Below are 27,612 nucleotides of genomic sequence, written 5' to 3' on the forward strand. Positions count from 1 at the left end.
CCATTTGTCATTTGTCACTGATGACTCTACTTGTAGAGCCTGTGCTGTGAATATTAGAACCCTGAGTTAACGATGCAGCTCTGACAGAATACTCCTTATTTTATACATGATGACAGGTTTCAGAGTAACAGCCGTGTTAGTCTGTATTCGCAAAAAGAAAAGGAGGACTTGTGGCACCTTAGAGACTAACCAATTTATTTGAGCATGAGCTTTCGTGAGCTACAGCTCACTTCATCGGATGCATACCGTGGAAACTGCAGAAGACGTTATATACACAGAGACCATGAAACAATACCTCCTCCCACCCCACTCTCCTGCTGGTAATAGCTTATATAAAGTGATCATCAAGTTGGGCCATTTCCAGCACAAATCCAGGTTTTCTCACCCTCTGCCCCCCCCCCCAAACTCACTCTCCTGCTGGTAATAGCCCATCCAAAGTGACAGCTCTCTTTAAAATGTGTATGATAATCAAGGTGGGCCATTTCCAGCACAAATCCAGGTTTTCTCACCCTCCCACCCACCCCCCCTCCAAAAACCACACACACAAACTCACTCTCCTGCTGGTAATAGCTCATCCAAAGTGACCACTCTCCCTACAATGTGCATGATAATCAAGATGGGCCATTTCCAGCACAAATCCAGGTTTTCTCACCACCACCCCCCCACACACACACACAAACTCACTCTCCTGCTGGCAATAGCTCATCCAAACTGACCACTCTCCTTACAATGTGCATGATAATCAAGGTGGGCCATTTCCAGCATAAATCCAAGTTTAACCAGAACGTCGGGGGGGGGGGGTAGAAAAAAACAAGGGGAAATAGGCTACCTTGCATAATGACTTAGCCACTCCCAGTCTCTATTTAAGCCTAAATTAATAGTATCCAATTTGCAAATGAATTCCAATTCAGCAGTTTCTCGCTGGAGTCTGGATTTGAAGTTTTTTTGTTGTAAGATAGCGACCTTCATGTCTGTGATTGCGTGACCAGAGAGATTGAAGTGTTCTCCGACTGGTTTATGAATGTTATAATTCTTGACATCTGATTTGTGTCCATTTATTCTTTTACGTAGAGATTGTCCAGTTTGACCAATGTACATGGCAGAGGGGCATTGCTGGCACATGACGGCATATATCACATTGGTGGATGTGCAGGTGAATGAGCCTCTGATAGTGTGGCTGATGTTATTAGGCCCTATGACGGTGTCCCCTGAATAGATATGTGGGCACAGTTGGCAACGGGCTTTGTTGCAAGGATAGGTTCCTGGGTTAGTGGTTCTGTTGTGTGGTATGTGGTTGTTGGTGAGTATTTGCTTCAGGTTGGGGGGCTGTCTGTAGGCAAGGACTGACCTGTCTCCCAAGGTTTGTGAGAGTGTTGGGTCATCCTTCAGGATAGGTTGTAGATCCTTAATAATGCGTTGGAGGGGTTTTAGTTGGGGGCTGAAGGTGACGGCTAGAGGCGTTCTGTTATTTTCTTTGTTAGGCCTGTCCTGTAGTAGGTAACTTCTGGGAACTCTTCTGGCTCTATCAATCTGTTTCTTCACTTCCGCAGGTGGGTATTGTAGTTGTTAGAATGCTTGATAGAGATCCTGTAGGTGTTTGTCTCTGTCTGAGGGGTTGGAGCAAATGCGGTTGTATCGCAGAGCTTGGCTGTAGACGATGGATCGTGTGGTGTGGTCAGGGTGAAAGCTGGAGGCATGTAGGTAGGAATAGCGGTCAGTAGGTTTCCGGTATAGGGTGGTGTTTATGTGACCATTGTTTATTAGCACTGTAGTGTCCAGGAAGTGGATCTCTTGTGTGGACTGGACTAGGCTGAGGTTGATGGTGGGATGGAAATTGTTGAAATCATAGTGGAATTCCTCAAGGGCTTCTTTTCCATGGGTCCAGATGATGAAGATGTCATCAATATAGCGCAAGTAGAGTAGGGGCGTTAGGGGACGAGAGCTGAGGAAGCGTTGTTCTAAGTCAGCCATAAAAATGTTGGCATACTGTGGGGCCATGCGGGTACTCATAGCAGTGCCGCTGATCTGAAGGTATACATTGTCCCCAAATGTGAAATAGTTATGGGTAAGGACAAAGTCACAAAGTTCAGCCACAAGTTAGCCGTGACATTATTGGGGATAGTGTTCTTGACGGCTTGTAGTCCATCTTTGTGTGGAATGTTGGTGTAGAGGGCTTCTACATCCATAGTGGCCAAGATGGTGTTATCAGGAAGATCACTGATGGATTGTAGTTTCCTCAGGAAGTCAGTGGTGTCTCGAAGGTAGCTGGGAGTGCTGGTAGCGTAGGGCCTGAGGAGGGAGTCTACATAGCCAGACAATCCTGCTGTCAGGGTGCCAATGCCTGTGATGATGGGGCGCCCAGGATTTCCAGGTTTATGGATCTTGGGTAGTAGATAGAATATCTCAGTTCGGGGTTCCAGGGGTGTGTCTGTGCGGATTTGATCTTGTGCTTTTTCAGGGAGTTTCTTGAGCAAATGCTGTAGTTTCTTTTGGTAACTCTCAGTGGGATCATAGGGTAATGGCTTGTAGAAAGTGGTGTTGGAGCAGCCTCTTGTTCATATTCCGACCTATTCATGATGACAACAGCACCTCCTTTGTCAGCCTTTTTTATTATGATGTCAGAGTTGTTTCTGAGGCTGTGGATGGCATTGTGTTCTGCACGGCTGAGGTTATGGGGCAAGTGATGCTGCTTTTCCACAATTTCAGCCCGTGCACGTCAGCGGAAGCAGTCTATGTAGAAGTCCAGTCTGCTGTTTCGACCTTCAGGAGGAGTCCACCTAGAATCCTTCTTTTTGTAATGTTGGTAGGGAGGCCTCTGTGGATTAGAATGTTGTTCAGAGGTATTTTGGAAATATTTCTTGAGTCGTAGATGTCGAAAAATAGGATTCTAGGTCACCACAGAACTGTATCATGTTCGTGGGGGTGGAGGGGCAGAAGGAGAGGCCCCGAGATAAGACAGCTGCTTCTGCTGGGCTGAGAGTATAGTTGGATAGGTTAACAATATTGCTGGGTGGGTTAAGGGAACCATTGCTGTGGCCCCTTGTAGCATGTAGTAGTTTAGAAAGTTTAGTGTCCTTTTTCTTTTGTAGAGAAACAAAGTATGCGTTGTAAATGGCTTGTCTAGTTTTAGTAAAATCCAGCCAAGAGGAAGTTTGTGTGGAAGGTTGTTTTTTTATGAGAGTATCCATTTTTGAGAGCTCATTCTTAATCTTTCCCTGTTTGCTGTAGAGGATGTTGATCAGGTGATTCCGCAGTTTCTTTGAGAGCGTGTGGCACAAGCTGTCAGCATAGTCTGTGTGGTATGTAGATTGTAATGGATTTGTAATGGATTTGTGTGTGTATGGGGGTGGGGGGGTGAGAAAACCTGTATTTGTGCTGGAAATGGCCCACCTTGATTATCATGCACATTGTAGGGAGAAAAAAGAAAAGGAGGACTTGTGGCACCTTAGAGACTAACCAATTTATTAGTCTCTAAGGTGCCACAAGTCCTCCTTTTCTTTTTGCGAATACAGACTAACACGGCTGTTACTCTGAAACCTGTCATTGTAGGGAGAGTGGTCACTTTGGATGAGCTATTACCAGCAGGAGAGTGAGTTTGTGTGTGTGGTTTTTGGAGGGGGGTGGGAGGGTGAGAAAACCTGGATTTGTGCTGGAAATGGCCCACCTTGATTATCATACACATTTTAAAGAGAGCGGTCACTTTGGATGGGCTATTACCAGCAGGAGAGTGAGTTTGGGGCGGGGGGGGGGGTGGCAGAGGGTGAGAAAACCTGGATTTGTGCTGGAAATGGCCCAACTTGATGATCACTTTAGATAAGCTATTACCAGCAGGAGAGTGGGGTGGGAGGAGGTATTGTTTCATGGTCTCTGTGTATATAATGTCTTCTGCAGTTTCCACAGTATGCATCCAATGAAGTGAGCTGTAGCTCACGAAAGCTCATGCTCAAATAAATTGGTTAGTCTCTAAGGTGCCACAAGTACTCCTTTTCTTTATACATGATGACAGTGTCCTAGTTACAGTACAAATCCAACCTGTTCCAGTAGGCAATAATTTAAACCTCTTACATGAGATTATCTTTTGACTTAGCCCTGTTGTATGATTTTAGAGGCCACAGAGGTGCAGTGAATAAAACTGGAAAATCAAAAGGCCATCCTGAATACCCTTTGGACTAGAACATAGAATTACATGGCTTGAGGGAAGGATTTCTCAACCTCAGTGTACCACATACTGTCTTTTGAGTAATGGAAAAAAATTCAAGCCCACATTTCGATGGGGTTTGGCAGGAGAGATGGAGAACAGTCTTTTTGCTGGTATGCCCGTGGAATTTGATTAGCATTTAAATGCTAGTGTTGGATTCATGATACTGTAGATAGATGGGAAATGAACTTTAACAAAACAATTTGGAAAATTCTGTTTGTATGTGGATACCTGGGTTGTGGCAGATTGCACAAAAAGTCTTCTTTTAATGGAAACATGAATTAGTAAAAATTGCAGAATGTAAACAGTTCTCTTTTTAAATGTCTCTCTCACGATGACAGTATGGTTTACCATACAGTGACATTTGATTGATTTATTGCCTGTTTAAAAATCTCAGACAGTGGAAAGAAATATGTTGATTGATGTTTTGAGCTCGCTCTTTGTGGGTGTTATTATGATGCCTTATTTTAACTCGGGAGTGCAAGATTCATTCTTAGAATGAAGATAGCCAAATTACATTTTTATTTATTGTCTGTGATTTGGAGTTCAAAAGTTAAGTCTGTATACTACCTTCACTCTACCGTTGGAACTGTTAGTGCTCAGTATTGCTCTGAAAAACCAGGCTATAAACTCTGAGGCTTCAGATGAAACTTTTATGCCATGAATAAAGTAAACAGGGCTCTGCATGAACCCATACATAACAGATTTTAGGATCAGTGCCTTATTTAGTAAACTTACTATTTTTCACCATACCTCATTAAGGAAAATTGATTCAGGAACTTTTAGGAACAGATATTTCTGTCCCTTGTTTATTTGGCTATATGTACACTAAGTTATAACAATTAGACATGCAACTGAGAGCACATATACACACACACACACACACACAGATAATTCAGTAGGTAATTGAAATTTACAGATAGGCAAAGTAAAGAAAAATGCTGCTTGGGAACTTAGAGTTCGATTTAAGGATATTTATTTTGTATATTTTGACATGTGATGTTGACAATTTTTGTTTCAGTGGTTATAAAGTTTTAACTTTTTTAATCTCAGTATCTACGATAAATAATTATTGTCTGACCCTCCATATTCTGAATTCCATAATTTTCCACCAGTGTAAACATTTAAATCAATAAAAATCAAATAAAATGCTTAAAAGTAAACATCAATATTAGCCATCAAACTTATAAAAAATTAAAAATCAAATTCTGCCAGGCCTATTTAAGTGTCATCATTAGGTGTGTGAAGGAGCAGAGAAACTGCTACCGTGCATAGCAGGGGTTAAAGAAAACCTGTGGGTTCAGCTAGCCCCACCCTGCTATACCTGCAGCCAATGCCAGGCCTGGGATTTGGCTCAAATTAAAAATAAAACTCTTGTGGCAGAGACCAAGCAAAGAAGCTGTCAGAGCAAAAAATAAATATTTTAAAACATTTGAGCACATGAGAACATGAGATTAGAATATAAAATATTTTGTAATTTGATTACAGTTGGCAGCACTAGGCATAACCATTTTTATAGTGTTAGAAGGAACCCCTTGCTAGGTTTAATGGTTATGTTAATCATTCTGAAGTTCGGAATCTTATCCGAGCCTACTTCAATTATCAATATCTGAGTCTGCAAAATTTGACTGGAAATCTAATGACAACAGGCTTTCTTATGAGATTCCAAGTAACAGAAGAGCAGCAGTAGTGATTGCATAGTTGCGGTTATAACTAGCTTTCCAATAAAACTGGTTTTTCAAATCTTTCCACCATACAACCTCAAAAATTTCTTCTGGAAGGAACTTATTTTATGTAAGGGCTTCTCCTGTTGTCTATTTTTTCTTTTCTTTTTTCTTTATTTTTTTAGGGAAGTCTGAGCTTAATTTGACAAGATATTTAAGAACTATGAGTGTTTTGTCACTCCCTGAAACGTCTCTTATATTTTTAACCTGCCAAAATAGCTAGGAGTAGAAAATTCACACACATTTCCCTTTCCAGTCTCACAGGGCATTGTGATAGTTTCTAAACTGGTTTGAGATCAGATGAAATGTGCTATAGATGCACAAGCCAAGATTTTCAAACACAGGTGCCTCATATTTTAGGTTCGTCAGTTTATAGTAAGGCAACTAAATAAGTTGCCTGATTTTAAGGTCTGCACAGCCATAAGCTGCAGTTGAGAAAATCAGCAATAAGAATTCAGCTTATTTTGAAAGCTGTTAAATTCTTAGTCTTAGTTATGTCCTTTGGCAGTGAGTTTCACCTGCTAATATTGCATTGAGTAAAAACAATTCCTTTTATCAGTTTTAAATGTTCTGACTTTCAATATCAACAGTTTGGGACAGGGAGTGAAGAATGCCATATGCAGTTGAATCTGCAAGGAGAATTTAGCCAATAGGGTTAGACCCCCTAATTTAAGAAACATTCTATAGGAATTTTAATAACTACAGATGATCGAGAACTCTGTTTTACATTTCACTCAAAATATAGCACCTCCAGCAGACTAGAGTTTCACCCCCACCCCACTGTGCTAGGGAATTCATTCAGCACTGAGGGCTTGTCTACGCTACCAGCTGGATCAACGGGCAGTGATCAATCCAGCAAGGGTCGATTTATTGTGTCTAGTATAGATGCGATAAATCGACCGCCGATCATCCTAGTGTCGACTCCAGTACTCCACCTCAACAAGAAGCACAAGGGAAATGGACGGGAGAGCATCTCCCATCGACACACCTCAGTGAAGACACTGCAGTAAGTAGATCTAAGTACGTTGACTTCCGTTATGTTATTCACGTAGCTGAAGTTGCATAATTTAGATCGATCCTTCCCTCCGCACCCCGTAGTGTAGACCAGCTCTGAGTAAGACGGGAGAGTACTACCTAATGAATCACCAATGCCAATTCCATCCAGGTAGAGATAGTCTTTGACCGTGTTTCTGTTGTGAAATCTGACAGAATAACAACACAAAATGTCATGGCTGCAAGCACATCTTTGTCTGTTGAAACCTATAATTTTAAAAGAATAGTTGTATTACTCAGAGTTTATACTAATTCCTTCAAAGCTTAAACCCAATCAGTTTTCTTGCCCTTGTTTCCCCTCTGTACTTTGGTTTCTTGTTGTAGATCTACTCATGAGTGGAGTGTGCTGTTGTTAAGTCTCCAGTGTAATCTTCGCACCACAGGAATAGTACCTATAATACTGAAATCGGATAGGTTAAAACTGTACAGCTGGTATATCAAAGCCTAGCTGATGCCAGTAGAGCTGTGCAAATAATTGATTTTTTTGGTTCAGTGGCCAAACTGAATTTTTTTTTTAAAGTTGCTTCAGGTGAAAAGAAAGAAAAGAAAAAAATGTGAATTTTTCAGCAAACCAAAAAAAGTAGAGACCTCACATGTCACCCTTTGGCGAATTAATATGCATATCCCTGATGCAGGGGTTCCCTGTAAAACCCTATGCATCCACTGTTTCCTCAACCGCATACCTGTGCGAGCTCTGACCCAGCCGGCACACTACAATTAAGAGCAGGCACACATGAGGGGCTAACTGCCCCAAGTATGTGCCTTGCATATCAGATGGGTAGATACTTGGGGCAGCTACTCCCTGGTGCCACCACAGTTACACTTCATTTTTAACACACTGGCTCAATAAGAGCTAGCATGGGAATGTCTCCATGAGCTGGGAATTACACTTCCAACTTGAAGTGTACACATACCCAAAGTCTGGTCGTCTTCTCTTTCCTCAGGACCAAAGCAGGCCATGCCAGTGCTGGTGCTTATCGCTGTTCCTACACAAGAGAGGGCTATGCATTCTCTCTCTCTTCCCTTGGGATCTGGAGGAAAGAGTATATGGTGGCAGCCCAAAAACAGGAAGGGTTTTTGAAAGGGAGATATACGTAAACACACTTATCAGCACTCCATATGGTCTCTCTGCAAGCAAAGATTGTTGAGGACCAACTAGTTAAGCACTGGGTATGCTGCTGAACAAATCAACAGAATCTACTCCCAGTGTGTTTCTGAGTCAATACATAAGTAGCAGTGTTCAGATTATTTATCCAAATGTGAATATTACTAATATTTTTGATATTCATAATACTTGATTCTGTTCGCTTCCCCACAGCCCTGTTCTGCTTGTCCTGCATTTGACTGTTGCAGTGTTTAAAATTAAACCACCAAATAAATTGATTTAAGAAATCCTTTGAATTGATGCAGCATGACTTTGAGACTTTAGCATAGAATATAAGACCATCCAAACTATGAAAATAACTACTGTTGGGTAGTGAGTGATACTATTTGGGTCAGCCATATTTTACTGCACTTTTCCCAAATATTTAAATCACCCTTTACCTTGTCTCAGACAATAGCTGTGAAGGAAAACATTTCTCTTTTGAAAAGTGTGAAGCAAACCTATACTGGAGAATGAGACCGATATCAAAGAATTGAACCATATCACATGGTGTAGGGGAGTCATTGCTTTATTAGAATGACTGAATATGTTTTAATATAACGCAGATGAACACAGATTCTTAAAGCTTTTTGTTGACAGTCTAGGACTTGACAATTCTAAAAGCAAAAGGGCGACGCTTGGTGTGCACCTTTCATTGTAAGTCAGTGCCACAGCTATTTCATGACAAGGCTGGTGTCTAAATTCTCTGGACAAACAGGAGAGTTGAGATTGTGGGTGGGTGAGGTGAGTTCTTTATTGTTGAGAATCCTGGCAGATTTCCCCACTTTCAGCATAAAAGAAAGGTGAATTAATTACTTCTGATAGTTATTTTCTGAGGGTTTAGTTCCTTGCTTAAATCCACAATTACCCTGTCACTTCACCTTGAGACCTGAAAACTGCCTTGACCTGGTTTCTTCTAGCCCAGGTCATTTGGAACCATTAGTCAGGAAGAAACTGAGAATTAAAGAATGTGCCAAAATATGTATGCCTGTCCCTCTTTCTGTCATGACAAGATTTTTACAGCACTCCTCAACAATGTGGCCCAAGAACGTGAATTGGTATAACAAGATACTAGGCCAAACTTTGCTCTTAGTTACCCTGTGCAACCTCCGATAAAAACAGAGGGAAATGGCACATGAGAGCAGGGAAGCTAAAATGCAGTGGTCAGAGAGGAAAACAACATGAGAGAGAGGAAGGAAGGAGAGAGGAGGAACACAGATGCAGATATTTGATCAGTCTGCCAGTTTTTATAGAATTACATCTTAAAAATTATTCCACGTGTTTCCGCCCCCCCCCCCCAACTGAAGAGTATGCAGGGTGAAAACATTCTGGTTGTGACTTCCTGCCTATTAGCTAGAGTCAGGGTGTGTGAGTCAATGTACTCCCATTTGCCAGAGGAGCGCAAGTGAATTGAATAACAAGAGGCTGACTTGGCATCTGGAAGTAGGCAATGGTGTGGTGGGTAAGTGAATGTGACCAGCCAACTTGATTAGTGCCACCAAGAGCTACCAGGTACGTGAATTCTTCACCCTGAATCAGAATCTAACTTGAGTGACCAGATGACCAGAAAATAGCTGAACCTGCGAATGTCACAACCTCCTTTGTGATTTTTTCTTACAGAAACTAATTGAGATGGGTTCAGTTTAACTGTTTGAGGGATTTTCGTTCATTTTTTTTATTAGGCCAAACTCTTCAAACTTGGGTGCATAGACTTAAGTGCCTAAATCCGTAATTAGTCACCTGAATATAAGTAGCCTCATTTTCAAAGTTGCTGAGCACCTGCAACTCTGCAGCTCCTACTAAATTCAGTGAGGTTTGTGGATTATCAGCTTTTCTGAAAACCAGGCCACTTTTGTTCAGGTTCCCAGCTATGTATTTAGGGGACTAACTCTGGGCTAAAGTGGTGCGATAATGGATTTTTTGATTCAATGGCAATTCCAAAAAGTGAAGAAAAAAAATATTCCATGTCAAACTCAAAACAGATTTTTTACAAAATTAAATTAAAATTAAAAGTGTCAAATTAAAAGTGTCATTCAACCTGAAATGAAACATTTGTTTTGATTTCAAGCTTTTTTTTTTTACATTTTTGATATTTTAAAATAAAGTTATAAGAAATTTTTAAGCAAAATTTATTTCAAACAAACGTTGAAACATTTAATTTCAAAAATGTTAAAACAAAATGTGTAGACTTTTTTTAGGAAGGTTTGACACAAATAATTCTGTGAAACCTTCGCAAATTTGCAAAATGTTTAAGTGTCACTGAATTTGCTTTTTTCTCTGAAAAAAAGATTAACCAAAATTTTTCACCCAGCTCTATTTGAAGATTTTAGAACTAGTGTTTAAAAAGTCACATAAGTGAATTTGGGTGAAGTGTCAGATTGGCTAAGGGACATAACCACATACTTACCAGCTCAGCCTCTTTAATCAAAACTTACATGGACTTGAAGGGCAACTGCAGGATGGGGCTCTAAATAATGTAATAAAATAAGATCTCAAAATTTGCTGATTAATATTTAATTGTTCATTTTTATTACCAGGAATATAGGTCTGATTTGAATATAGAAAAGAGTGGCATGCATTTCTGAAAACAAAAATGAATTATGAAATTAAAATAAAAGTTCTGCATTGGAAAAACAATCTTCTAAGTACCCAATAAATGACTTCCTAAGGCATTTTATCCAAATCCAGAATCCCTTTGACTGCTATAAGGCATGCTACATTTGAATTCCTCAGTGGTGCACATGGCTTAAAATGTTGTTTGTGTTGAAGTGATATTGAAGGGAAGGTTTCTGAACAAAAGCAAAATGAGAGATTCTTAATTTCAACATTTTCCAGGTAATCTCATTAAAGTACACATAATTAAGTTTTCAGCAAATGAAATAAACTGAATATAGTGTTTTGATTTCTAGAAAATATTAAATTTTATCTTAAAGCTATTGTATTTCATTTCTATGCAACCTGTCCCCTCATCTATAATATGTACAGTAATGTGTGCTGCCTCCGTCATATACGCAATAAGCCCTCTCCTTTACGGTTGCTGTCTTAAGGTATGATGTCATCAGAACCCATTGACTCAGTAGCACCCTCTTATTAAATTGATTTCCAGTTATTAAAATACTTGTATGCAGTGCTACATCACCAGCATTTGTAATATTTGCCTTAATCTCATTTGCTTTTTTGGTATGCCAGTCATAGTAAGGTAAGATATTGCAATACACAGCAAAGACTTTGTAAAGGACCATTCACTTCTTTGCAGCTGGAACACTGGCTTCTCCAGTGCTTCTGTCTTCAGATTAAATGAATTTATTTTGCTGAATGATGCTAGGCAAACACCATTTCTGAACACATTTGAACACCATTTCAGCCTTTCTACGCTGATACAAAATGTGCAACATGATTTTAACCAGAAGATGGCATGTTGTTCTCCCTCGTTCCTTTTTCTTTCTTAATTATTAACAACTGCCTTTCTCCTTTTTCTGTTGTTTCAGTTAAAGGATCAAGAAAGTTAAGTCTGCCAACAGATCTTAAGACTGATCTTGGTACGGTAGGCGAAAGCCGACAGTTTTAAGTTTCCTTACATTCATTTGGCAAAACATTTTTACCAACTGATCCATAAGGTAGCACGATAACCTTTGAAGGCTTTGTTTGAAAAGGCTTTCTTAAAAACCACCTATTAACCCATACAGTTCTGTTGGCAGCATTCAGCATTTTGCTTGTTTAACACTCATTTTTCATGTAATTACATTTTGCAAATCATTGCACACTTGAGTGTGTAACTTTTTATAATGAAATGACTTCAGACTTTTGGACAAATTTGAACCATTCTGACTGGTTGTCAGCGATGTTTATCTGTGTCTGTAACGGTGCATGCACTCGTGTATTTTCTAATTGTGTATATAAATTCCATTTCATAAGAGTGATGAGACACTTAGGCTTATGTATTTTATAGTGTCTGTTGCACTTCTCAGGTGTCAGGTCAGGTTTCAGCCATTTGTGTCTCAGAATACCATTTGAAACATAGTATAATAAGCTCTTAAATGCACTCCTTGGTGTGTCTTATTCTTCAATTATCTTCTTTAATTATTTTAGTGAAGTGGAACAGTAAATGAGGGGAAAACTTGATCCCAGGGAGCCTAAACCAACATTTAAAAGAGGGCAGATAAACTGAAAATAGTTGGGTCAGATCATGCCATTTTAGACACATACATAGGGCCCTACCAAATTCACGGCCATGAAAAATGTGTCACGGACCATGAAATCTCGTCTCCCCCCATGAAATCTGGTCATTTGTGTGCTTTTACCCTATACTACACAGATTTCATGGGGGAGACCGGCTTTTCTCAAATTGGGGTTCCTGCCCTAAAGGGAGTTGAAGGGGGAGGTGTCACACGGTTATTTTAGGGGGGTTGCAGTGTTGCCACCATTACTTCTGCGCTGCCTTCAGAGCTGGGCGGCCAGAGAGTGACGGCTGTTGGCCAGGCACACAGCTCTGAAGGGAATGCCCCACGAACAGCAGCACAGAAGTCAGGGTGGCAATACCATACTATGCCATCCTTACCTCTGTGCTCCTGCTGGCAGTGGCTCTGCCTTCAGAGCTGGGCTCCCGGCCAGCAGCCACCGCTCTCCAGCTGCCTAGTTCTGAAGGCAGGGCTGCCACCAGCAGTAGCACAGAAGTAAGGGCAGCAGTACCGCAACACCCCCCCCCCCCACATACACACACAATAACCTTGCAAACCTTCCCCCCCCCCCCCCCCGCGAACTCCTTTTTGGGTCAGGACCCCTACAATTACAGCACTGTGACATTTCCGATTTAAATAGCTGAAATCATGAAATTTATGATTTTTAAAATCCTATGACTGTGAAATTGACCAAAATGGATAGTGAACTTGGTAGGGCCCTACGCATACATGAAGGGAGCCTTCAGGCATAGATGTCCTTCTTCATGCTTAGGGTGGGCTTAGCATGGCACCATCCCCTTGCCTCTCTCCCTCTTCTGGGGTCTGGTCTGGGGAATGGGAGGAGTCAGGGTGAGCCAAGTTTATTTGGGGTTGACAAGGCTAGCACTTTGGCTCTCAAACTGTAGTAGTGATATATATATATTTATTTTTTTAAAAAAAGTAAAGAAGAGTGACCCTAGCACTTGCTTTCCTGTAACACTAACTTCTGTCCCTAGTAAAATAATGTTGATGTCACTTGATAGTGACTCCTGAAATCTGAATTGAAAAATTAATTTCAATTTTCTTGAATAAAAACACTATTGTATGGATTGAAAACTGGATGACAGAGCATAAACAAATGGTAATGTATGTGATAATGTCTGGCATTGGGAAGATGTGTCTGTTGGGTAGAATAGTAATCAGTGCTAAAACTGTCTTATTAAATATCTGTGTCAGTGATCTAGGAAAGAGAATAAAAACAATATTGATGAAATATGCCATTGATACCAAATTGTGCGCAGCTGCAAACACCAGCGAAACCAGAGAAATCACACAAACTGATCTAAAGAGGTAGAAAATAATAGGGTAGAAATAATAATAAAATGTGATTCATTTTAGAAAATGGACCTAATATATCTAGAGAAAATTAATCCAATAATTCAGATTTTAGGGGTCACTATTAAATGTATAAAGTTCAAAAAAACATCTAAAAACCTAAAAGGATGTATACAGAAAATGGACGGAGGGGTGTGCCACCAAGGAAGTATACATGGGAATAAGCGCGAGCATGTAGGAACAAAATCAGGAAAGCCAAGGCAAATAACGAGTTACAGCTGGCAAGAAATGTTAGAAACAGCAGGAAGGGTTCTTCAAATATATCAGACCAAAAAAAGAAAAGAAAAAACAAGGATGGAGTGGGTCCGCTGCTCAATGGAGAAGGTGAGCTGGTAAAAGAAGATGATAGGAAGGCAGAGCTACTCAATGCCTACTTTGTTTCAGCATGTGGCCAGTCAACTAGCGAAGTTACCGTTATTCTGCCTGTTGTTCCAGTATTGTCTAGATGTGTGCTCAGTTCTTCTTACATTATTTTATTAGGTATGAAAGTTAGTTTTACAAGACAGTAATTGCCAGGATCACTCTTCTTTCCTTTGTTTGAATATCAGTAATACAGTTTCTTAACTTCCAACTTTTCTAGTGTCTCCCCAGATGTGATTTTTTTCAAACATAATTGTCAGGATTTCAGTAAATTTATTAGCTGATTCTCTTCATATCTTAGGATGCGTGTAATCTTTATTAATAGCTATAGTTTCTGTGGATTCCTTACCTACTCTTTATTAATAATTATTAATAGGTTTCCAAGTTCCTCAACCTTTTATAATGACGGGACTCTATTTTTTTCTCACCTCCCCTTGAGGAACAATGCATCTGTTTACCGGTGCATGTCTCCTGGTGAGAGAAATTTGAGTGGACAAAGTGATACAGTGCCAAAAAAGGCCAATGTAGTTTTGGACTTCAAGCACAGATGCCTCAAGTCATAGATCAGAGAGCTAATAACTCCCTTCCCTATAGCTGTGTTGCAACCACATGTAGAATATTAATTCTATTGTTGGCTTTACCAGGAAAATGTTAACAAATTGGAGGAAACTTAGTGAATAACAACATAAAAGATTAGGGGGTGGGAAAAACTGATTGGCAAGATTGAAAGAGCTAAATAAATTCAGCTTGGCTCAGTGACCACAAAGGGTGTGGGAGACACGATAATGATCTAAAAATATACAATATGATGTGATGGTCTGGAACCTCTCTTGCTTGGAACATTTAAAACTACGCTGTATTTAAAGCTAGATCCACAAAGGGATTCATTCTGTGCCTAACTGTCATTCTAGGCCCCTAAATCCAAAATATGGCAATCAATACAGTAACTCCTCACTTAAAGTCGTCCTGGTTAATGTCGTTTCATTATTACGTTGTTGATCAATTAGAGAACATGCTCGTTTAAAGTTGCACAGTGCTCCCTTATAACGTTGTTTGGCAGCCGCCTGCTTTGTCCGCTGCTTGCAGGAAGAGCAGCCCGTTGCAGCGAGCTGGTGGGGGCTTGGAACCAGGGTGGACCGGCAGCCCCCCATCAGCCCTCTGCTCCACTAAATTCCCTGTGCGGCAGCCGCCCAGCAAGCTATGAATTGCCGGCAGTTCAGCTGTCCCTCCCCCCACTACCATGTGCTGCTCCTGCCCTCTGCCTTGGAGCTGCTCCCGGGAGCCTCCTGCTTGCTGTGCAAGTGTGGGGGAGGGAAAGAGGGATGCTAATGTCAGGGTGCCCCGCTCCTGCCCCCACATCTCCAGAGAGCAGGAGGGGGATGGCACGACAGGGCTCAGGACTGCTGTCTCAACTTGCTGATCTACTTAAAAAGGCAATGTACTTAGAATGGGGTTAGCGTACTTAAAGGAGCAATGCGCGTCCTTCTCTCTCTGCCGTGCTGTCTCCCCTCCCTCCATTGGTGCTACCTTGTAGAGTGTGAGGCTACATTAACAACAATGTGTTAACCCTTGAGGGCTCAGCCGAGTGCTAGTTCATCATTTAGCATTAAGGCATCCCCTGGGAAATATTCCACCCTCTGACTTCACCACCTCAGCCAAGCTTCACAATCATCATTGCTGTGTACAGTGTTCAATTGTTTGTTTAAAACTTATACTGTGTATATGTGTGTGTGTGTGTGTCTGTGTATGTATGTATGTGTGTGTGTATGTGTGTATATATATATATATATATATATATATATACACACATATATATATATATATATATATATATATATATATATATATATATATATATATACACACATATATATAAAAAATATTAGTCCTTTGGCGAAAAAAAGTTCCCTGGAACCTAACCCCCCTATTTACATTAATTCTTATGGGGAAATTGGATTTGCTTAACAATGTTTCACTTAAAGTAGCATTTTTCAGGAACATAACTACAAGGTTAAGCGAGGAGTTGCTGTATCATGTTTTCTAAATGCTCTCCCCTTATATGCCATCTATACAGGTGGCCTTGGTGTATAGATAACTTGTTACAAATAAAGTTCAGGTACACTGAAGTCAGTGTTTGAGTGATAGTCATTCCATGCTAAGATTGATCAGTTGCAGCATGGAGAATTTTTTAAAATCCTGTGCTATGGCTGTGGCAGAGGGGAAGAAAGTTTTCTTCCCTTTCACCTTAGCATCCATGAAACTGTACTGGGTTGTGGGTAGCTTGGTAAATCTAGTCTACCACTCTTTGGAAGAAAGCATAAGATTTTCTCACTGTGAGGAGTTAAGTTTAGAAAATAAGATCTCACAGGTCAAATGCCACATCATCTGAATTTCAGCCACTTTTGCTCCCAGAGGTTCTGGCTGTGCTGGCCTAGCTTAGTTTACTATCTACTATCTGGTTGTTACCCATGCCCCTAATAGCTAGTAAATTCCAGCAGAGAGGTACTGAATACATTGTTGACTGTGATCATTAATGCCTTTCTTAGGGTGGACAGAGAGGCAGTATGTCCCAGACGAGGAGTTGTAAGGCCCTTGCTCAAGAAACCATCTCTTGAAGTTGATGGTCTCACTAACTATTACCTTGTCTCTATCCTAGCTTTTTGGGACAAGGTTATTGAGACATTGTGGTAAGGCATCCCCATCATCACCTGGGGGCTTCTGATCTCTCTGATCCCCAATAATACAGTTGTTGGAATGGCCTAGGGAACTTTTACTGTGAAAATTTAGGTGCTGACTGACTTTATGTGCTGACAGGGTTAGGTGGCAACCACATGGGCGTTTCATGGACTGCAGTCGGGCCTAAAAGTGGGATTTGGGCACCTAAATCTGGGGTAAAGTGCCTAAGTCCCTTTGTGGATCTGGGCTTAAATACAGAAATTGAATGTCTTAGATAACAACACACCAGTTATGCTGTTAGGAGTATCTCTTTTCTCCCCATGGATTAGCAGTGCTTAATTTGTAATGAAAGAGCTGCCTGGGCTCAAGCAATTTTTATACATTCATAACTGATGCAGCAAGCCTAGAGGTGCCAGGGCTATGAAATGCCAAGTTTAGAGGTGCCGGGGCTCAGCCCTGGCAAGCTCTGGCACAAATTAAGCACTGCTGATTAGTTGCTAGAGCCTAAGTCCACAGTATCTGAGGTGCATCTGTAACCCACACATCATCCTGGGTGTGGTGTTCTGTCCCCTTTAGTGGCACTGAGACCACTTAGAGGTTAATGAGTCTGCTCTACAGCCTTAGCTAAGAGCCATATGGCTTTTAGCTCATGCAGTAGAGGCTCAGGCACTGAGTTCCCAGTTTTGATCCTGCCCACCGATAACTGGGGTCTGTTGGCGTTACCTATATGAAATTGTAGCTGTTGTTCATTTGCATAACAGCCTTTATGCTTCTTTGTGATTTTTCTTAAGATTGCAACTAAATTAATGACTAAACTTTTGTACAGCAATCTCTGTAGTATCTCTGGACGATTTGTTACACCATGGAACTTTGAGTTGGCTTTCAGATTTTATGGAATTTTTAAGGAAGTACTAGACCAAGTCATTAAAGTAGCAGGAAATAAATGCTTTTCTCTTAAAAAAACATATCAAATACTTCTCTTTTTTGGTTATGTAAAAGAACAAAAAGGGACAACTAAGATCTCACATATGGTCCAAGCTAGGACATAAATTTCTTGCTCAGCATACTTTTTAATCCTCACATAACAGTGACAAGTTTTCCCAGTTAAAGTGAAACAATTTAGAGAACGTCCATCTTACGCCCAACTCTTACCTCATTCAACAAGAGAGAAAACTGTTACTTCCCTGAAAATGGCTTCTGATCATGAGACAGGTTCTTCTTGTAACCTACAGTGGATAAATGGACAGAATGTGCCTTACCTCCCAGAATAATAGTCTTTGCCTCTATATAAGGAAAAATAGACCAATTCCATTCTTTCACATTTATATTCAATGAGAGCCTTTCAACTGGACCTTGCCAAAAGTGTCAAGATCCCCAAGAAATGAACTATGAGGGGAAAAGAACAATTTTATCTCTCAAAGGGTGAAACTAGTTTACAAATAGTATATAAAAATGACCTGATTCTACCCAGCCTTGCCCCTTGTCAATTAACTACTCATCTTGCTCTTATCTTATGCTGCCCCCATCTGTTGGTTGTATCAAGATGATGTCTGTCCTCATCTACTTATATTGTAAGCTCGTTTGGGGAGGGAACATCTTTTTCTCGTGTATTTGTGTACAGTTCCTAACACAATGGGGGCCTCAATCCTGACTGGAGTTTCTAGGTGCTACTGTAATATATAAATAATTCATCATAATGAATGTTATATCATTTAGACCTTTCAAAGTAGGGTGGTGTAGAATGCCACCAAATTAGAATTCTTAGCTCACATTGATGATAGTATTTATATTTAGTTCACACTCACTGTGCACAGTTATGAATAACTACATTAAGTGCTAGGTAGTTGAAAATCAGGCTCAAAGTGTTCAAGAATTAATCTGTGAAGACAATTCTCCTGATGTGGAGCCCAGAGAATCATCCATTACTTTACTTTGAAAGTTGGCTCATCAAAGAACTATCACAGGAGTTACTTTATATACCCCTCTTTTTGAAAATGTAGTGTCTGTGAAATCTGTCTTTAATAAAACAGCTCTTTTTGTATACCCATAATTTGTTCAAGGGTTGGAAAGAAATAACAAGTCTTCCTTCTAACCAGCCATATTTAATTTTTCATAAGCATAGGATGATATTAAAAACATCCACAGACTTTTTTCCAAAGTTTTATTCATACAGTAGTTTCACCCTAACAAACCATGCTGATTGCCCTTTAAGTTCACATGAATCATAGAAATGTGGGGCTGGCAGGGACTCAAGAGGTCATCAAGTCTAGCCCCCTGTGTTGAGGCAAGACCACGTAAACCTAAACCATTCCGGACGTGTTTGTCCAACCTGTTCTTAAAAACCTCCAATGAAGGGGATTCCACAACCTCTCTTGGAAGCCTGTTCCAGTGCTTAACTACTGATGTAATTAGAAAGCTTTTCCTAATAGCTAATGTAAATCTCCCTTGGTGCAGAATAACACATTACTTCTTGTCCTACCTTCAGTGGACATGGAGAACAATTGATCACTGTCCTCTGTCTAACAAACTTCACATATTTGAAGACTGTTATTAGGTTCCTCCCTTAGTCTGCTTTCCTCCCCCTGCTGCAGGACACTCTGAGACTGGGCAGCAACCCCAGAGGTTCCTGCAGCTGGAGGAGGCTTGTGGAGTTGTGTCTGATCTTCCCTGTGCTGCTGGGACTGCCCCAGCAAAGGGGGCACTTAGCTCTGGTTGGGCGGGGGAGGGACAGTCCAGCTTTAAAGGCAGCACAGAAGTGAGGGTGGCAATCCCATGACCCCCCTACAACAGGTTTGTGACCCCCACAGAATCCTCTTTTGATTTGGGACCCCCATGTTTACAACACTGAAATTTCAGATTTAAACATCTGAAAACATGAAATTTACCACTTTTCAAATCCTATGGCCGTGAAATTGACCATAATGGACTGTGAATTTGGTACGGCCCTAAGTATAAGCATACTCTCAACTCCATTATCCAAGTCATTAATGAAAATATTTAATAGTAACAGACCCAAGTCTGACCCCTGTGAGATCCCACTAGGTAAGCCCTGCAATTTGACAATGAGCCATAAATAATTACTCTTTGAGCTTGGTCTTTCAACCAGTTGTGCACCCATCTTATAGTAATTTTATCTAGACCACATTTCCCTAGTTTGCTTATGCAAATGTCATGTGAGACTGCATCCGAAGCATGACTAAAATCAAGATCTATCACATCTTCCCAGCTATTCACTAGGCCAGTAACCTTGTCAAAGAAGGAAATTAGTATCTTTTCAGGTATAGAAGTTAGGCTGACTGATCTATAAGTCCCAAGGTCATCTTTATTCCCCCTTTTAAAGGTAGGTACTGTGTTTGCCCTTCTCCAGATCTCTGGGACTTCACCCGTCCTCTATGACTTCTTGTAGTCCTGTTCAGGAAAAACGGTTGATTTCAACTGGAGTGTACCTCATGACTTTTCAGACCATAGGAAAAGCTCCCCAAAATTTGAGGCCACTTTTGAAAATTTGGGTTTACGTGTCTAGGCCATGGTTTTCCAGAATGGCAGTGGCATTGTTAAGAATAGAAACCCAGGATCCTGATGTTCAGTTCTCTCTCCATTTGCTTGGCAGCTTTTCCTTTCCCAGAAAACTGGCCATAAAATTTTTGGCCTATTCATTCAGACATGCACAGATATATATTATGCACAGTCCACAGTAATGTCCCTTCCTCCAGAATGGCAAGCTAGCCACTATTCACATCTCAGAATGAGGACCTCTCCATGAGAGAAATAAGAGAAACATTTTCAGTGCCTTCTAGTCTGGTACCAGTCACAAATATGATAGCACCAATTTTCTTCCAAATGAGAATAAAGAAGGTTGATATATACCTGTCAGACAATTTAGAAAGAGGTTTTATGCTTTAGCAGAAATTTGTGAGCATCCTGTCAGTGAGTAAATGGCACACAAAAAATAGGCTAAGACTGTGAGATGTAAATTAGACCTGTAGATCATCATAGCACAAAATAAGTTATGTGCCGTATGATCTTTTTTAATGACAGGAATTATGCCAGCAAAGAACAATATTCTGACCTGAAAAGCTTCACTATAAATGTACATATTTGATGCTTTATTATTTTTGAAACATATGGATGATCTATGTAAACAAGAAGAATTTAGTTAAAGGAAAAGAGAAGCTGAGTTGAAATGTCTGTGACAGGAATACAGTGTTTTGTACAATTGCTACGTTTATTTGTTCATTCTCCTAGGCACCAAAATCCTATTTTTCTCATGAAATGAAAATGATTTCCCAGTTTATAATTTTGATGTCATCTTCTTTGACTGTGGTCTCTGTAGCATTATTTCTTTGTAAGTTGGACAACAGGGCTAAGCTGTAAATGTTAGTCATAATATAATTATGAGTGGGCAGCAATAAAATCTCACTGGGTTAGTAGAATCTCAGTATCAAACTAAACTCTCCCTTCTCCTACACCTTTTGTTGGAGACTAATAAAAGCTCATCAGTGAGTGCTGTCAGATGCTTTCTTTTCTTCTCCCTCTTCCTCCTTGCCTTCCTCTTCAAAACATAAAAACACATATACAGCACCTTGCATTTTAGCATCTTAAAGCACTTCCCAACATTAACATTCTTGACATTCTCAATGTTTAAGTTAGATCCTAGTAAACTTGAGACCACCCATTCTTGTCACTCTTGCAGTCACCAGGCTTTACTTTGTGCCCCACAACGGACTGCAGCAGCTGTTCTGGCTGCACTTCTTGAGAATAGGCCACTTCTTGTCTTGAACCTCTGGCTGAATGCTAGAGGCCAGGTACCTTTTTTACCCCGTTCTGCCTCTTAGGATGTGTCTTGACTAGGAAAAAAGGTGTGTTTTTACCTTGTGTTAGTTAACATGTGGGATTTAACAGGAGGTAAAATCCTAGGGAAGACAAAGCAGTTTGTAGTTTTCACACATGTTGGCAGTTAAAGTAAAGACTCTGATGGAGCATAGAGTTTATCTTTACCTGCTAACTTGTTTTAAAATTACAATTGCCTTGTCTTCATGAGGTCAGAATACACTTTTTTTTACAGTGAAGGCCTTAAAGGCCAGAAGATTTTCTTTATCTCCAGGAACAGCCCACTGTGGGTAACCCAAAAATTTCTTAAAGAAAATGGTATTTATTAAAAAATCATACTTTTATTCAGAATCGCATCAGAGCTAATCTAGGTTCTGGGAAACAGGCTTCCTAGATGGAGTATCATCATGAAGTTTCTGTTAATTTAAACAAGGAATGTCTGACATTCATAATCTGTCTGATCTCGCTCTCTTTTTTCTTTTCCTCTCTCAGCATCTATGATGGGGTATACAAAGCCCACACTGGGCAGCATGGGGTTAATGAGCTAATGTGGGTTCAGGTGACTGTGCCCAGTCACACCTGTGGTAGATGTCAGGATTGGAGGGAGGTGTTTAAGAGGGAAACCCTGTCTTACTTGATGGTAGACCAGGGAGGAGAGCAGATCTTCAGCCCTCAGTCCCTAGAGAGAGAGCTGACTGAAGGCAGGAGCTCCCCAGATGCCTGATGGCTCCTCCCTGAAGGAAGGAAGGGCTAGATGTTGACTCCCTTTGAGAGGGGATATTCATTTCTATTATTTCTTAATTCAGTTTAAGGCCACAGACCAATGAGCTCCCTCTGAAGGAAGAGAGCCTCAACCCAGCTTTGAGACGATTCATTTGTATAATTTCCCCATGTTTCTGTTAGTTGACTACCCCAGAAGGGGAAAGACTTTAAAGTGACCTGGTCGGAGGGCCAAGTCCTAGGAAGAGGCAGACCACTGCAGTGCTGGAGCAACCCTTGGCAGATGGTACCAGGCAGGGCTACGCCTCTCCTGACCCCTTCACAGCATCTCAAAGTCAGTCTGACACTGTTCTCTGACAGAGAAGCTCTCCTTCCCTTGTGTCTCTTTCTTGCCTCATCCTCCTGAGAGTCTTTGAATTAAAGCTCCATTCTCCTCATCACCATTCCAGACAAGAGGTCATTCTTTATGTTAGGTCACAGAAATATTAGTTCTCCATTTCCACACTTTTGAGTATGTTTAGTTAGCTTGGTTCCTGTCTGGCACAGTGTACCCAGTATCCCATGCAAGCAAACATTTCTAGATGGACAGTCTCTTTTATTTCCAATTTATTCTCATGTAACCCATAGTACTTCAAAGGAACATTCTGAATCTGGCTAAGTGTTAGGTGAAAAGAGACAACACTTGTGCATATAGTATGTTTAGAATAAACTGGATTTACATGTTGCTATGTTTTCACCCCCAGGGCTGGCTTGACAAGTTAGACACTAGACTCTTTTAGTCATAATTTTACAATTACAGTGTTACTTGAATAGCTCCAGTTACTTGTGGTTGGTACTCAGTCCTCAATAGTAAATAAGTAGTAATATCTTCGTATTATCCTCATATTGCAGATGGGGAAAATGAAACAGTAAGAGGTGAAATGACTTACCCTAGGTCACATAGTTAAGTCACTTGGCCCTGGTCTACACTTGGGGGGGGCGGGTGTCAACCTAAGATACGCAACTTCAGCTACGCGAATAGCGTATCTTAGGTCGACTTACCTGGCCGTGAGGATGGCGGCAAGTCAACCGCTGCAGCTCCCCTGTCGACTCCGCTTCCGCCTCTCGCAAGCTGGAGTTCTGGAGTCGACGGGGAGCGCATTTGGGAATCGATTTATCGCATCTAGATGAGACGTGATAAATCGATTCCTGATAGATTTAGGACAGGACCTGCCCTAAGGGTATGTCTACACTGCAATTTAAGGCTGTGCTTGGCCCTGGGCTCAAGCCTAATCCCCTTTCCATCTACCCTGCAATTGGGCTAACCCAGAGCCTGGACCCAGGGTCTCAGAACCCTGCAGGGCTGGAGGGTCTAAGCTCGAGGGACCTGGGGTCCAAGCCCTATTGCTTTGCAATACAGACTCAGCCTCGCTTGACTCAGGTCCTGGGAGTCAGCCAGAAGTATCCCACAATTCCATGGGGCAACTTCCTTAGTCCTCTCTATCTCAACAACCTGCAATCGACTGTAATTAAAACAGAAACCACCCCCCTTTGCGAATGGCAGCAGCACAGGTCAGCGTTAACCCATTCTCCTCTGGTTGCTGATCTACAAGCACACAGAGAGCCTCCTGGGTTTGCAATGGAGAGCGAACCAATCAAGACTTTTGTAAAGCTACCTGTTTGCTGGTGACATGCAGGGCAGGCAGTAAAGTTTTCCCACAGTGCACCATAGTACTAGGACTAGAGGGAGCGGGGCAGTAGGGACTCTGAGATAGGGTTACTTTGATTTGGGTCTGTGGATGACAGAGCCCTAGGCATGAACATAAAAACATAAGAATGGCCATACTGGATCAGACCAAAGGTCCATCTAGCTCAGTATCCTGTCTGCTGACAGTGGCCAATGCCAGGTGCCCCAGAGAAAATGAACAGAACAGGTAATCATCAAGTGATCCATCCTTGATCATCATCAGCATCGGGGCAGCACGTTTGTATAATTTTTGGTGGTGCTCAGAATGGGTCCAAGTCCAGCTCCCCCCAACCCCCAGGCTCTGGGATGGAGTTTGGGTGCAGGAGGGGTGCGGGCTGGGGCAAGGGTTGGGGTGCAGGAGGGAGTGCGGGGTTTGGGGCTGGGCCAGAGATGAGGATTTTGGGGTGCAGCAGACAGGCTGCCCCAGGGCCGGGGTGGGGGGCCAGAGAGGAGGACTCCTCCCAGCCCTCTCCCCGCCGGCAGCAGCGAGCTCCAGGGGAGGTGAGGGCAGCCCCCTCCCAGGCCCCTCCAGCACGACACTCACCCAAGCCCCCCCAGGCTGCTTGCTCAGGAGATCCAGCCAGGATAAGCCCCCCAGAGTCGACTCTGCGTCGCCTGCCCGGGGCGGGGGGCTGCTGTGTGCCTCCTCCCCTCCGCAGGCACAGCAGCTGTCTCAGCCTGCCCCTGGCGCCGCTCCCTTGTAGCTGGTTGCAGCAGCGGCCAGCGAGGGAGTGCAGCAGGGAGCTGCAGGGGGCAGTTGCCCTCTGCCCAGGGCAGGCAGGGACGCTCAGGGGGAGGCATGCAGGGGCAGCAGGCGGGGCCGGGGGAGAGTCCCGGCCCCAAACATTGGTGGAGCCAGGCCCCCTGGGCGCTGAATTTACTGGAGCCTGGACACCACGGGCCCATACAACTCGCCACCCCTGTCAGCATGGGTCAGAAAAGTCTTGACATAAGGTTAATATACAATGTACGATGCTCAAGGCCAGGGTTCCCTAACGTGGGTCAGCTGACTCGAGTCCCACTAATCTTGAGTTTACATTGCAATGTAGACATACCCCTAATAGAACCAGGCTAGAATTAGAACCAAGGCATGCCAATTCCCAAAATTCAGTCACTAGTCAATATTCCTCCATCCCACCCCCAAGCAAATGGCTTAACAAATGATCTCTGTGTACAGTGAGACAGCAGCCAACAATTATTAATTCCCCAGGCTTAGGCATTTTGGCAGTAAATAAACTGATGACAAATGGTGGATAAACAAAGAACTCAAGATTAGCAGTTCCCCTGCATAAAATCTATTCCTGCTGCTGCATCCTAGTTATTCCCTTCTTGGTAATTAATTCTTTAATACAATCACCTGGCAGAAATTAAATTCTGTATGGCATGTAGAGGATTAATGTTAGACAGTTTTATAAAAGAGGGATGCTGTTAGAATTGGCCAACTACTGCAGAAACAGAGTTTGCAAACATATGTTCATATTTTGAATGGCTGTTTCATGTGACCACATTTATGCCCCTTTTTATTCACTATTTGCAAATGGGATCTTTGCCTGAGAGTATCTGTGGAATGGCTATTGTTCATGCGAATAACTATACTGGCATGCTAATCAGGGCATTTTGCAAACAAGAATATTCACTCTTTGTTATTCTCCTGTTTTAAAAGTTATCCATACACAGAACAGAAGCAATACCATGGAACCAAATTGTTGCACCCAAACTCTTTGGCAAATACCTATGAATAATAAATACATAATTTACCTGTAGTATTGTTAAATAATTCACTAATAGCTTCAGTTCTTTTCCCAGAGAATGGATCAGAAATAGCTTGTGTTTAGCTTAGGCAGAGAGATGGCAGCCTGAAAACAGATCAATGAAAAATTCTGAAGATGAATATTGCCCTATGGAGGACAGTATTTCCAGGATTTTCAGTAGTTCAAGGATGAAATATGCCTACAAGTCTCCAGAGGTCTGTAGGGCATTCACCTGTGGATGAGCAAGGCTACAATCTTCAGTCTTCCATTGTTACATGTTTCAGTCACAATGTATCCCAAGGAATATATCAGGATAACAGCAAAAAGTGGCACTACAATCTACTATCACTGTGCACAGATGAGGATCTGGAAGTGATCTGGGAAAAAATGAGTTTAACAAAGATATCGACCTATAAACTATTTCACACATTCTGTTCACAAAAGCAGGTAGGCACTAATAAGTCCTTTTATTACTAAACTTTTTTTTCATTTCTTAAAGTTATTTCCTAAAATCCTAAAAATGATTTTTTTAAAAATGGACACATCTATAGTAGAGCTGTTTTGGACCGGAAGTGCTGACATTTAAATTCAATAAAAACTCTGTCCGTTTTCTGCACTCCAAATACGTCCCACCAAAATACATACATTTTTGTAGGTCTTGCAGAGATTTGCACAGACTTCCATGGTAAAGTTGATGGCAAGAGGGCCAAATTCCCCTGTGATGATGAATGGAGGAACAGTCCATTGTGTCTGCCTGGCCTCTGTCTTGCATGGAGGGGGGATTCACCTGAGGGCAAGTGCTGTTTTCATTACCTGTGATTACCGCAATGATGCATTAAATTAGGGCATTCCTCAACCATCCTGTCTTGGGCCTGTGCAGGTCACCTGTGAGCTCATTAGGCAGAAGGCAGGTTGTTAGCATTTTACACCTCTGTAACCCTGAGTTGGTGAACTTGCTGCACTGGACCCTTTGATCTCAGCCAAGGTTTCCACTGGAAGAAACTGGTCCAGACCCTTGTATCTGGCCCAGTATGTTTATTGACTATTCAGAGCCCCAGGGCTGTTCTAGATAGACTGGTTCATAATCACACCCTAGGAGCAAGTACACTGGTTGAAAATCACAAGAGTGCAGTTTGTTACAACCATGCCCCTTTCTACTGCCAGAGGCCAGGGAGGTAGTGCTGTTCAGCCAGTCACACCGTCCTATGCCAGCCCAGAGTTCCTCCATCCCAAGGGAATTCTCATCTGCCCATTTAGGGGAGCTTTACAGCTCCTTTGCACTCCCAGAACAAAACAGGCCATAGGATGAGCCAGAATCTGGCCCATGGCATAAAGGGTGTGCACATAAGAACTGTTTATATAAAACTAAAAGCCCTCATTGTATAAACTAACAAGGCTTGGTGCACTTTTTACTACCAGGCCTGTAAGCTATTCATTTTCCTCTCTGGATCCCAATGCTGGCAAAGCTTGGGATTCCTCTACAGGCAGCCCATTACATCCATCCAGGAAAATACATTGTATTGCTCAACAGTATCCCCTCCAGATGCACAAAGGATGCTGCTGATGAGTTCTGAAGTGTCCTGTTCAATCACACAGGACTGGTAAAGGAGTAGTTGTAGTGTAGGTCCTTACATGTAGGGAGGTGTAAAGTGATGGGTAATAGGGGGGATTTTCTGTGCTCCATTAACAACATTGAGGATCATTTCCAATAAAAAGGAAAATATACCTTTGCTAGCTCAGAGAACAGCTTTTCAGTATTGCAGGTTTTTCCAATAAACCTTGCCCTCCAAAAAGAAAATGCCCCACCTTGAGGTCTTGAATCCTGAGACCAGTGGTGGAAGTAATGTTCCTGTGGCTTCTTGAACTTCAGTGGAGTTA

General features: G+C 41.8%; 1 protein-coding gene across 12 annotated transcripts in view; it reads left to right on the forward strand.

Annotated features, from left to right (window-relative positions):
- STXBP5L (syntaxin binding protein 5L) overlaps nt 1-27,612 on the forward strand; it is a 440,505-nt gene that overhangs the window by 368,829 nt on the left and 44,064 nt on the right. Inside the window, exon 21 of one of the 12 annotated variants that reach the window (XM_078848437.1) lies at nt 11,608-11,658. The exons of the other annotated variants lie outside the window; for them this stretch is intronic. Coding sequence (XP_078704563.1) covers nt 11,608-11,658 — 51 coding nt within the window. The remainder of the gene's footprint in view (nt 1-11,607; nt 11,659-27,612) is intronic. 12 annotated transcript variants of the gene reach the window in all.

The sequence above is a fragment of the Lepidochelys kempii genome, chromosome 1, assembly GCF_965140285.1.
Source record: "Lepidochelys kempii isolate rLepKem1 chromosome 1, rLepKem1.hap1, whole genome shotgun sequence".
Classification (NCBI taxonomy): Eukaryota; Metazoa; Chordata; order Testudines; family Cheloniidae; genus Lepidochelys; species Lepidochelys kempii.